Source organism: Lonchura striata, chromosome 7, assembly GCF_046129695.1.
Source record: "Lonchura striata isolate bLonStr1 chromosome 7, bLonStr1.mat, whole genome shotgun sequence".
NCBI lineage: Eukaryota > Metazoa > Chordata > Aves > Passeriformes > Estrildidae > Lonchura > Lonchura striata.
Genome location: NC_134609.1, coordinates 32,371,621 through 32,384,921, shown reverse-complemented (window position 1 = coordinate 32,384,921; position 13,301 = coordinate 32,371,621). Strand labels below are relative to the sequence as shown.

The 13,301-nt window shown below is 42.6% G+C and overlaps 1 protein-coding gene across 5 annotated transcripts in view; it reads right to left on the bottom strand.

Annotated features, from left to right (window-relative positions):
• ALDH18A1 (aldehyde dehydrogenase 18 family member A1) overlaps positions 1-13,269 on the bottom strand; it is a 32,566-nt gene extending 19,297 nt beyond the window's left edge. For 2 of the 5 annotated variants that reach the window (XM_021542444.2, XM_021542445.2), the window contains exons 1-4: positions 13,206-13,269; positions 4,076-4,199; positions 1,617-1,840; positions 7-156 (exon numbers count right to left, since the gene is read on the bottom strand). In XM_021542444.2, coding sequence (XP_021398119.1) covers positions 7-156; positions 1,617-1,840; positions 4,076-4,169 — 468 coding nt within the window. In that variant the 5' untranslated portion in view covers positions 4,170-4,199; positions 13,206-13,269. Of the gene's footprint in view, positions 1-6; positions 157-1,616; positions 1,841-4,075; positions 4,200-7,456; positions 7,640-13,201 lie in introns of those variants that run through there. The other 3 variants (XM_077784779.1, XM_077784780.1, XM_077784781.1) reach the window with 3 other exon arrangements.
• Between the last annotated feature and the right edge of the window lie 32 nt (positions 13,270-13,301).

The following is a 13,301-nucleotide window of genomic DNA, read 5'->3' as shown; positions in this document are numbered from 1 at the left end:
TCTCACCACATCTTTTAGCTGACTCTGGCCTGAATGAAGTGCTTGCCTCACACTCTGAGAAAGCAAGATCTCATGACGCAACCGCTGCTTTCCAAAAGCTACAGCCCCGCTGGTGACAATCATCATCTCTCGGCCCTGATTTTGCAGCATTGAGACCTGTAAGTACAGGAAATAAGAAATAGAGCCTAGCATATGATCAGTGAGAACAAAACAGTCCTGGCTACTATAACCTTATGCTCACCAATTCCTGCTGACACAAGCATTTTGATTTCTCTATGGTATGCGCAAAGCAAGGCAATCACCCTTCATGATACTTCTGCATAGCTTCCTAGCCACTTGGAAGCTTTGCCAAGGACTGCATGCAATCTATAACTTCCTACAAACCTTCTTTTCACAATACCAGCTTTTGTGACAGAAAAATGCTTGAATCTATCCATTCCCAAAGCTACCATTATACAGTAACTTTGAATTCTAGAAGTGAAGACACCAACTCCCAATAGTAAAGCTTTTGATTACTTCTTCCTTACATGTATCTGTCCAGATTCCTTTCAAAGCCCCAAAGCTAAATATCTTACATTAATTTAATATATTAGGTTAACTTTACTTCCCAGAAAGGAAATGTCCAATGCTCACTAAGATAACCCAAGAAATACATGAGTTAATCTGATCAGTTTTTCCTACAAGTAATGAGGTTTCAGGCTTTTCTCTGGAGGAACTCTGCTAATGCTCAGGTGATCAAGGAGGGTTGACTCATTTTGCAGAGTTCACGTACTTCAGTGCCACTTTCCCATTAGAGACAATTAATGCCCCAGCCATGTCTTACTGATTGCACAAAAATATCACTGTGCAAATCTCTACCTCTATACTGGGTTCGGCGAAGATGGAGTTAATGTTCTTTACAGGGGTCTGTATGATACTGTGTTTCAGATTTCAGTTCTAAAACAGTTTTGGTAACATCAAAGCCTTATCTTTCCCCCATGAGGAGCAGCACTAGCACAGTCATCAAGGCTTTCCTTGTTCCACTACGTGTGGGATCCTAGCAGCTAGGCTAGCAGCTGGGTACAAAGTTCAGAGAGGACACATTTGAGACAGCTGACCTTAAACTGGCCAAAAGGACTTTTTACACCATATAATGTCACACACAGTAATAGAGCTGCAGAATAGCAAGATGCTGGAGGTTGTCTTCCAAGGTGGCCATCACTCAAGAATGAGCAGGGCATTGGTCTGCTTGTGTGAGGTAGCAATTGCCACCACAGATTTCTTTTCCCCTCTCCTTGACTTAATAAACTATCTTTATTTCAACCCATGAATTTTCTTACTTTTGCTCTTCCCATTTTCTTCCCAGTTGCACTGGTGGTGGGGCCCAGGTGAGGGGAGCAAACAAGAATCTGTGTGGATGCTTAGCTGATAGTCAGGATCAACCCACCACACCTTCAAAAAACAATTTACTGAGTTACCTGGCTTATAGTACTGCAGCAAAGGGGGGTGAAAAGGGAAAGGCTAACATGTTGTTTTAAAGAGTATCAGTATTTTATGATGGTTTACTAAAATCTTCTGTAGCATCCAACAATCACTGAGTACCTGAAGTTAACACAAATGTTCAGTCACAGAATTACCTGCTCTACAATAGAAGCCAGCCTCCCAAGGGCCAAGCCACACTCATCCCCTCGAGTAACAACAGCACTACCCAGCTTTACTACAATCCGTTTTGCATGCTTCAGCTCACTGCGGTGTGCAAAGGATTTTCCATGTGCACGGCTGAGTGGCACAGTGATAAATGGAATGTTGCTCCAACAACGGATGGACTCATTCCTTAATCTTTGGTTATGGCAAGGGAAATCTGTGAAAAGAAAGAAAGGAAAAAAAAAAAACCCCAGTTTTAAGTGTTTCATTCAGACTTTTGACCCTTCACAATACACACTTCCCAGTAACTGGGAATGAGAAGTTAGCTTTCAATTCACCAAAACAAAGTAAGAAACAGGAGTATCTGAGCAGCATTTACCATCCCTAAGGAACAGAAAGCAATATCCCATGCATCAGAGCTAACTCTGGGAATCTAGAAGACCAAACTGAAAGACACTGTAAAAGAGCCTATTTAGGACACATCTCACAGACTAGTTTAAAAATAATCTCTTTTGCCTTGCCTCATTAGATAAAATTAGGAGGTTTTGTGTCTAAAGTAGCACAGAAAGCCTAATTTTTAGAAAAGAAACACAGCTTTTACAACATTTCTAAGCCAGGTATTTTTGCTCAACTAGGGAAAAAAACATTGCTCAACTAGGGAAAATGAAGGGTCATGACAGATATACGAACTCAAAGTCATATGGTGACATGGTGGTGGTTCAAGCCCTTGAACAGGCCTCTTGAAGATGTGTTTGTGCTCCAAACCTGTCAATGCTCAGGAGGCATTTGGACAATGCCCATCGTGTGCTTTAGCTTTGGGCAGTCCTGAAGCATCAGGCTGTGGGACTAGCTGACCACTCCAAGTGTCTTAGAACTAACTATTCTATTCTAGTCAGTCCTAATCAATGCATCATCTGAAAATGCAAAGGCATCTTTACAAATCAGTGAACATTACACCTTACTATGTAGTACTACTATTTAATATTTGCCTAACCTACACAGTATAATCAGAAAGGAGTTTATTTCCAGTTCTCTTGGCTTCAGGGTTTAGAAGGTTCCAAGAAGGTAGCTGTTGAGAGCTAGGCAGTATCTGAAAAGAAACCATTTACTTTTTAAAAGAAAAGTTAAGGAAAATACCACAGTTCTAGAACAAGCAGAGAATTCAATTCATCCCCACTAAAGTCTGAATCATTAATCTTGCTCTATGGCCACATAGTTATTTTACACTGGACCGCGATGTGAAATCGGCTCCCACATTACACATGCAAAACATTTGTGGAGATGCAAGCCCATTAACTTGCTCCACATGGAATTAGGGAGGAACTCACAGCCATCCAGTCCAGGTTTTGGACAAACAGGCTTAAAGGGATTCCAGTTTTTATATCTCATACCTGTCAACAGTTTCAATTCCTTAATAAAGAAAGGGACACATACTTAAGTATTTGGCATTGCAGATCCTTCACTGTGTAGCTTGCACAAGACTTGCTTCTCAGGAGTAAAGAAGCAGAATTTCAAAATACACAAGTTGAACAGAACAGGAAACATGGAGAACAAACAGAAAACAGCAAAGAACAAAAAAAAGTCCCTATGATAAATGATGACTCCAGCTTTAGACCACAACTGATAAAGTGACAAGAGTTGCTCCACTTCTGAATACTGTCAATACTTGGGAACAAACTTCTCATAGGAAGCACTGTGAAAATTACTGACTTCAGAAAATGAGGAATACTTAGAAACGTTACAGATACAGAAGCCAACAGAGCTGTAGCTCATAAATAAAAAGTTTAGAATTTTCAAGATTTTAACATCTAATTTATTTAGTTATTAATAAAAGAGAACTGTTAATACACAGACCAGTGGGAAATTAATCTTTCATGCAATGGTAAACAGCTATTTATTTTTATCTAATAGAGTTTATCTATCCTTGCCTTTTGTATTTCAGACCACTAATTAAGCAGACACTGAATGGATCTCTTAAATTAGGTTTTCAGGGAAGAACTATTTACAGGGCACCTATGTGTTGACATTTAGGTTTCCTGCTCACATCTTTCCACTTTAATTTAATCCAAGTAAATTTGAGTTTTGATCTTTGCTTTACTCAAAAGATCTGAAAATGCAGATGGGGGAGGAGACACAATCAGATCTTGTTTTCCAGGAATGTATGAGGTTGAAATAAGGAACTTTTACAGCAGCAGTACTTTTACAACTTTTTTTTTTCTCCTTGAAATGTATATCAGAATGAAAAATACATAGACATCCAGCTGAATATTATTGAGTTAAGGGAGAAAGTAACATTGAGAAAGTAGAGCTTCAACTACAGTTCACTTCAGAGGTTGTAAGCTTTGAATTATGTTAATGAGATAATTTTCCTTTCAACGTAGAAAAGAGCAGAGGCATGCCCAGACACATACTGACCAACATTTTAGAAATGTGTGCATTCTCTCATACATACATAAACGGGAAATGGCCGCGATGGCATGTGGCGGTGACACAAAGCACCATCCAGGGGAACGAACAAGAGGGCTCAGAGCAGCTCGACACAACATTTTGAGATGCCTTCTGCAAATCAAGGATATCTGCAAGTTAAAACGAAGGGAGGAAGGGGGAAAACTGGTTAAATAGCAATGACTTTCCAGCCATATTTCTCTTCTTGCCCACTCTCTCAGTCCAACTCCTCTTTTCCTGTACCATCTTATTACAATTTCCTCACGCCCACTCTCCATTTTGCAGAATTTGCACATGGATTATGATATAGATGAACTAAAGGCCCCTCTTCCTTACCTGCTGCCAGATCTTTATTAAAGGTAAAGAGTAAAACATGGCTCCCTGAGAAGGGAAAACACTATTAGTGAATGCACCTACAATAGATAAAAGTAATATTTTTTTCATGGAGAAGCCTGGAAGAAAAAGATAAAAGTAGAGAGGTTGTATCATACAGACTTCTCTGTACACTTCACAACAGAGCATCTACTATACTTCTCATGAATCTCAGCCCTATTCAATATGGGAAATATACTCATTCACTTTCCCCTGAGCACTATCAAATGACAAGATTTTATCCATCTTTACAAGTAAAGACATACATTTCCAAGCACTTGGCACTAGTTTCCCTTGACTGAACCTTTAAACACTCAGGATTCTTCTAACTCTAATATTCAGTAGAGGAAGTACACAACAAACAAAGGATACACAATTAGCCATCTTCTATGACAGGTCTAGTTCAAGTAATGCATCCGTGGAAACAAATGAGATTAAGAAGAATCCAGTTCTCCCAGACAGTATTTCAACCACAAAACCTCTCCTTCCTCTTTTACAAAACTTTACTTCCTTTCAATTCATTTTCCAGCACCACTGAAATAAAGCAAACAAAACTGCACAAACTATGGTACACAGAAAACATTGAAAAGAGGACAAGGAGACCTTATAGTGTCTGCATTGGAAGGCTGCTATTACAAATACCAGGACATTTACAGCACTGACAGATCTGGCACACATGTACATGAACACTTGAAGAGGCCTCATTACCTTTCATCAGTGCATTACTATCCCTCATTATAATCCTTACCAAAATATACATGTCTACATTAGACAAGGCATCCACCAGTACATAATGTTCCTCCTGTTTTTGTCTAGTAAAGCTTACATTGCATGGCATTTTAATAATATTAATCTGCAATGTCCTTCCAGTTCTGTATTTCATGTGAAATGGCAATATTGGCCACTGTCAGGATAAGGCAGACAAAGGACTCTGAGCAGATCATGCAACTAAGCAAGTAGTCAAAGTTCCCTTCTCATAACAGGGTAAACTTAAAGCTGGGAACAGTAATACCTAGACATTCCCCCTTTGAACCCTTACCAGGCTCCTCATGCACCTGCCTCTGGGGTTGCACAATTCCCACTATTTATGTTTCAGCCTTCTACCTCGAAGCTCACCTTGACCCCTTCTGTTAGACACCATCTTCTCAAGGGGGTCTCAGCTGGGTCTCAGAGAGATGCTAGAGATCCAGCAGCTCCTGACATGAGGTTCTTTATCCAGACTCCCTTCCACCACAAATACCCTTAGTGGAACTGCCCGGTCCCCTTCAGGTCCCTCTACAGACCATGCCCCTTAAAGGACAGAAACAGGCACGCTACTTGAAGTTTCACCTCCAGACACTTCCTCTTACCTCTCCTGTCAAACCTTCAACTCCTGCTATAGTAATAACCTCCAGCTGGTAGTTCGCTGTCACAGAATACAGACCCACACTGGCCAGATCACACTGTGCCATCTCCTTGGTTGTTCTCTCCTACTGATCTGCTGGAGAACCACTTCACTTCCTCACTACAGGCTGCTTGCAACCAAGAGCAACCTTGTCTCCTGTTTCCTTTTGCCGGAGACAAGTTTGCTAAAAGCAGAAGGACAATGAAGAATGAGAACTGTCAGTGTGGCTCTTTCGAAGGAAAAAGATTATAAAATATAGCATGTTTTTGAAACTAGGTTGTGCGAGAAGGCAAGGAGAGCCATTTAACAAGAAAACAGAGAATTTAAAACAGCAGCAGGTATCAGTATGTGAAATGGAAATGGATGCTGCCAGAAAGCAGACAGAGCACAGTTTACAGTATAATGTAAACAACAGGCTTTCTTTCAGGCTAATCAAACTCCCTCTCTCCTCTCAGTCAAGGATTTAGTTAATTTCAATCCTCATTTTCCATTCCACTCACATTTCCACCACTTCCATAGCTAGAAGGGCTCTGACATTCAGTGGCAAAAAAATAAAAAAAGGTGTATAATTAAAAATAATTTTTTAAAAAATAAAACTTCCCTGCTTTACTTAGAGGAAGCAATAAAAAAGAAAGCAAAATGCATTATGCAAGTATTCCTCCTAACATCAGCTTAAAAATTTTTTCCACTACCAGAAAAACCTAATTCTTCCAAGCTAGTCTCCAAACATGACCTTTAAAAATATCCTTTTCCTATTATCTTTTTAAATTACGAAAGTTATCCTTGTATTATTGCTCATAGAAAGCAGTATCATTACCTAGTTTTCATGTATTTATTATCATAATAACAACTGTTAAGTAGCACAGTACATTTACATGCTGTTCCAGATCAATATAAAGAGACAGTCACCCTCCAAAGCAATCAACGATCTCAAATCCTAAAACATGTGCCTTGAAAAAGGAGTCTATAACACTGTTCAGTCTGTTAGCTGCAGTCATAGCATGTTCACAATTACTTTTAGTAAATTTATTAAAGTAAATAAACTGTTTCCACAGTTTTAGATATAAAGGCAAACAGCTGAGCACCAAGACATTCCACAAGTGAAAAAATCTGGAAGTCAAATTCTGATAGGCAGACCCATTTTGCAAAACACTTACGCACAGAAACAGAGATAAATCAAGTTCAATAGAAATGCACACGATTTCTATGAAGTAAGTCTTTCCCACAACACAAATTTTAAGTCCTCAGTAACATTCAGAGGTTTTTACTATTTAAAACGCTTCATTACCTTACCAACTGCAACTTCTGCAAGGGAAAAAAAAAAAAAACAAAACTATCTGTAGCTCTTCGTGGAAACTTTAACCCTAGAAACATTCCCAGAGGGAAGCCAGTTCAGAAGAACTGAATAAAAGAAATGAAAATTTCAAATAAATGGTCTTTAGAGCGGGACGCATATAGGTTCTGCAGACGGTATAGGCGCAGAGAAGTGGCAATTGAAAGCAGCAATGCCATTCCTTTCTCTCAACAACGACCGCCAGCAGTACAGCGCGGTCATGGCAGTACCGCCCGGCGTGGCAGAGCAGCACCTCGTCCTGGCCTCGGAACCCTTCCCAGTGCTTCACAGGGCAGTACCTGCAGGAGCCCGCTGTTAGTCCATTCTGCCAGATCCAGCCGATGAGCTCTGCAGCACAAGAGGGGCTGTACAGTAGCAGCAGCGGCCGCAGGGCCGGGCCCTCGGCGGCCTCGCTGCGGAGCGGTGGCCGAGGGGCCGCGCGGGTCTCCCCGGCGCTCTCGGAGCTCCGCGCGCCCACGGAGCAGCACGCGCGGGGACCGGGCGCGCTCCCGCCGCCACCGCCCCGCTGAGCCTCGCAGCCAATCCCCGCCCGGAGCGCCTCGGCCGCAGCCAATCCCCGCCCGGAGCCGCCTCGGCCGCAGCAGCCACGTCACCGACCGACCGCCGGCTCGCCGTGCCTGCCCGCCCTCCTCCCCCGGCGCTACCGGTAGATGATGTAATTCCACTCCACGTTGCAGCACAAAATCCTGGCCTTTGTAAGTTACAGCATTAACAACTGTTTAGTCTAGCCCCAGACTAGTTCAGACAGCCCTACCCAAAGCACAAGCTGCTGAGCCATCTCCCACAGCGGCCTCCCTTAACCTGGATTCTCCTCGCTCTGACATGTTTGCAGTCTGGTGCACAGCAGATTAAAGGGATCTGAGACTGGCTTTAACTCCTTAGGCGTTTACATTCTTTCTTATCTCCACTGCACCCCCAACCTCTTTATAAGTGCAAGAGTGGAGGCTTTACTCTCCACTTACCTCCCTATCCCACTTGAATTGCCTTCTAAATTAAGAGAATCAGGGTAATTTAGAACCATAGAATATCCTGAGCACTGAAAAACACACAGGGATCATCAAGTCCAGCTCCTGGCCCTGCACAGGACAGCTCCAACCATCACACCACTTGCCTTAGAGTTGTCCAAATGCTCCTTGAGCTCTGTCAGCCTTGGGCCCATGACCAGTGCCCGACCACCCTCTAGGGGAAGAACTACTGATGTCCATTCCATTCCCCAGCTCCATTCCATTCTGATATCCAGCCTAAACCTCCCTTGACACAGCTCCAGCTGTTTCCTCAGATCCTGTCACTGGTCACGGAGAGCAGAGGTCATTGTCTTGTCCCTCCACTGCCCCTTGGGAGGAAGCTGCAGATGATGTTTCCCCTCAGTCTCCTCCAGACTAAGTACAAGCTAAGTACCCTCAACAGCTCCCGGTATGGCTTTCCCTGGAGACCTGTTACCATCTTTGTAAGCCCTCTTTTGGATGCTCTCCAATAGCTCTATATCTTCTTTATGTTACAGCGCCAGAACTGCACACAGTAGGTGTGACCTGCACACATTTAGGAATTTGGAAAACACCTTTAAGATCATTGAGTCCAACCACAAGACTAATGCCATCAAGTTCACCAATCCCTGCCTGCAGTGGCCTTGGATGCAGCCAATCTGCAACTGTGGTGGCCCTAATCCAACCCTAAGTGTCACATCTACACAGCCCAGAAAAGCACTGTCAGCTGGCATGGGCACTGCCGGGTGCTGTAGATCCCTCCAGGGACGGACACTATTCCCTCACTGTCCTTATTACAGTGAAGAGCCTCAAAACTGACTTCAGGATTAAAGCTGCAGGCCTCACCGGTGCCCAGTAAAGGCCAATGGTCAATACCCAGGGCATGTGGCCACACTATGTCTGATAAAAGCCAGATGCCATTGGTGTTCTTTGTTACCTGGGCTCATATTCAGCCAGTCGACCAGCACACCCTGCCCTTTCCTGTCATTCTTCCCCCAGCCTGGAGCACTCCATGGGGCTATTGTCACCCACAGGCAGGACCACCACTTCAGCTTGTTGACCCTCACACCACTGGCCTGAGCCCATCAATCCAGCCTGTCCAGATCCTTCTGGAGAGCCTTCCTGCACAACAACAGATAAACACTCCTGGCCCAACTCAGTGTCCTCTTCAAGCACTTATCACTGAAATTGGTAGAAAGCAAAAATCTAAAGTTTTTTATCTTCAAAGACACCACCAAATCCACAGAAGTCCCCCAGCTTAACTCAGACAGTGGTTATACTGTTTCCTGTCATCACCTATGTAACATTACCACTGTTATATTCCTATTAGAATTCAAGCAAATTCCAACAGTATCAGTTCCCATACTGTTGCAAGGGAGTTGTTCTATGGGCTACTTTTGTTTATTTGTTTACATTTTTATTTTTTAGTTTGGTTTTGTTGTTTTTTTAAATTGCTAACATCACCTTCTGGGATCAGGAAACAATCTTACATGAAGATCTAAAAATTGTGGAGAAAACTTCACAAAGAATGAAGAATATTCAAGTGGTGGGAAGTGGAATTCAAGACATCTGAAAAAACTTCAGTGTCTCAAGAATTAACAGAAAATCTCACTCACAATCATTTGACATTAACATATCACTCTCTCCAAACAAGGGAAATCAAACAACTCCCCCAGCTCCCTCCCGCTAAAAAGAAAAAATACTAAACCCACAAGATCCTCCCCATCCTTCTCCCTCCTCAAAAACTCCAAACAAACAAAAACATACATCAAATATAAGGTCATCACTTTGTTAGAAGACTATTTGGAGATCTTTACTTTTCCAGAAATGGAATTTGGTTTAATCATCATAATGCATGTAAGCCCTGCTCTCCCTTCCTCCCGCTCCAATTATTAGCAATTGCAGAATAAAACAAATGACAACACCAGAATGCTGGTCACTCACAAAAAAATCAGAATGGTAACTAAAGGTATATCACAACAGTTAATCTTTTTGTTTTTATTAAGACAAGCCTTTTATATTAAGTCAAGCCTTTCAGGAAGTAGATTTTGCTGATCCTTGTAGGTCCCTTGCAACACAGAATAGTCTGTGATTACATGATTCATTTTGAAAAGCTAACAAGAAATGGAAATGCTCTCATTTTAAGCTCACCTGACCAATTTTTAGCATGTGCAACTTCTATAAAATGTGCTTCTTTTTCAGATACTCAAATAGGTATTGAATTGGTAAGAGAAAATGCATGCAAAATAAATCAGTACTTTCATTTGCCACATGAAACCAGTAGTTTTTACGGAAGGACCCTTCTTAGTGGCAGGGAATCCTAGATTTCCTGTGTGGTAAGCAGTTACTTACCTTAGTATACTTCACAAGCATACTAAGAAGTGAGCAATGTAAAACTGCGGTTTCAGACAGTTAAAGATAGGGAATCTTCAGTAATCCTAAAGAGAGCTCCATCTTCAAGAAGAAGCATGGAACTATCCTGATGGTAATAACTGTATGTGTAGGCACACATGCTTCAATCCACCTATCTGCATCCGAGACATAATTGCAAGAAACACAAGTACATCTCTGTGCAAATATTTTATTCCCCAGCTAATTAAAAAGGCAAAAAAAGAGGGAAAAAAATCACACAGAGTATCTGCTTTAATCAAACTTTCTAAGTGAAGAACATAAGGACAGGTTAATTTAATCAAGCATGATTAAATCACTAGTAAACCTCAAGACAGGATCAATTAGCATCTTTCAAGCATTTCCTTCTTCCTAACATCTCTTTACTCTTGCCTCAATCAAATCTTGCTACTTTCTTCTACCACCTATTCTGAGCACCGAGCAGCAAAACATCAGGATGTACCAGCTGTTAAAGTAAAGATGATACAACTAGCATCCCAGTTCTGTTCCAGTTTCCCCACATTCATCAAATGAAGACTGTACAATTGCCAGACATCACTTAAGTAAACAAATAAAACAAAACTCATTGGAAGAACAACATCTGTCAGATGTCCAGATAAAGTACATGGGTAAGACAAGAAAGCAATCAAAACCAGCTGAATACTCTCCTAGTTTCCAGCTTTGTGGAGACTGGGGGTATTCATCTTCATACCACTGATGATTTTACAGACTTGCAGTGCACCTACCTCCTCATTCCTCCATCTGCTGTCATGCTTGAGTTGTCCCTGAACAATTCTAGCACCAGAGGTGAACCAGTTTTGCCACCCCTTCTAATCAAAGCTGCAATTCCTGTCCCCAAGTAAGACAGCTTGATCATGGTAATATTCTGGTCAGACACTAACTGACCCACCCATCTATACAGGTAAATATTAGCACCAGAAAGAGAAGCACAACAATTCCTTAGACTACACTACCACTAAGATATCAGCATAGGATGCTCTTGCTTTCCTTACATCAAGGGTATTTCATATATATGTAATGATCTCCACTGCTCTTCCTCCTTGATTAGCCCAAACACAGCACCGCATGCAGTATGGCATATAGAGAACAAAGTACTCAAATTTGGAGGAAGAAAGGATTCATATACAGGCATAATATGGTCTTTTATTCTGCATTTTATTCCTTAAGTTATAATTTCTACTATTCTATTTACTTTTTTTTTTCACTGCATCTTGAACTGACTTTTCAGAGTATCATGCACAGTGACTCTCAGAGTTTTCTTCCCCAGGTGCTGCAGAAAACCATAAAAATACATTTGCTTTTGTATTCTTAGTAACACAACATGCAATAAGAACAGCTGAAGAATTACTGAAGCTAAGCCTGAAAGATGCTTGCTGTGCTATTGAACACAGTTTTTATGACAATCATGACAAAACAGTAGCTTAGAAGAGCAAGGAAATACAGCAAAAAAATAAATCAGCAAAGCAGTTTACATAACAAAAAAATATTTACTGACACAAATATGGAACAGGTAATATTGTTTCCAAAGTGAATAAACATAAATACTTTACTACAGAGCAGAAAAGAAGAAAAGTTTATTTTAACCCTTTGTAAATTTCTTCCCAGTATCCTCAAGAGCAAATCTGGGAAGAGGAAGAAGCTAAACACTCTTAAGTATCCTTCAATTTTAGGGTACAGCATCGGCACAGGCATAAGTGTGTGGAAAATTTTTATAAGTGTATGGAAGTATTTGAGTTATTTTTCATTTGAAAAAATAAAACTCTTGATTTCATAATATAGATACAGTTATCAAATAATTCTGGTAAAACATGTAAGCTTTGCTTAAGTCTCCATTATCTAAAGTTTGATTACTCTTTCCAGAGAGCTATCAGGTTACTTTAAAAAACCTCTAATCTGATCCTGTTTTGTCTACTGTGAAGAAACAGTATGTGAAGAACACAGGCTTATCACAAAGTCGGGTCAAAACCTAGGGAGTGACTGTCAGCTGTCATCCAAGTGTAAGGAGGGTTTAAATACTTCCTTTGGGCATGGAGAAATCTTGTAAGTAGGCACAAGAGACCGGCAAGGAAAAAGAAACCTCTAAGGAGCAACAGCTCTGCTCTCACAGATCTCCAGACGGATGAGGCCCGTGCAGCTTTTACCAGTTCGTCTGATGCTCGCGGGGGATCAAACTGCGATTTCGCACTGCCGGTAACTCCCTGCAGCAGTAATGCTCTGAGACCGCCGAGAAAAAACGACCCCGAACCTGTGCATCTCTGGAGAGTCTGCGGGATCCGAGAGACCGGCGGTGCGCGGTGCACCCCGGCAGCTCTAAAGCTGAGCTCACTTCTTCCCCTACAGAGCCCTCAACCTTCTACCACGAGCGGCACAGCAGCCGCTCCAGGTTCCGCACGCGGAAGGGGAACGGGCAGCACCGATGAAGGGCGGGCACGCCCCGGCAGGGGACCGCCCCCCCGAGAGGAACCGCCGCGCTCCCTCCGCCACCGCCGCTCGGCCGTGCCGGGCCGGGCCGCAACCCCGCGCCCGCTGCCCAGCCCACTTCTCCGCTCCGGGCACGGCCGAGGCTGCTTGGCCAGCTCAGCTCGGCGCTGCCCCGCCTGGCTCGGCTCGGCGCGGCACGTCCCCACTCACCCACCCGGCTCTGCACGGCGCAGCCCGGCTCCCCGCTGCCTCAGCTACCGCCACCTCACGTCGCTTCCGGCCCCGCCCGCCCCGGCTTCTGCACTTGCTC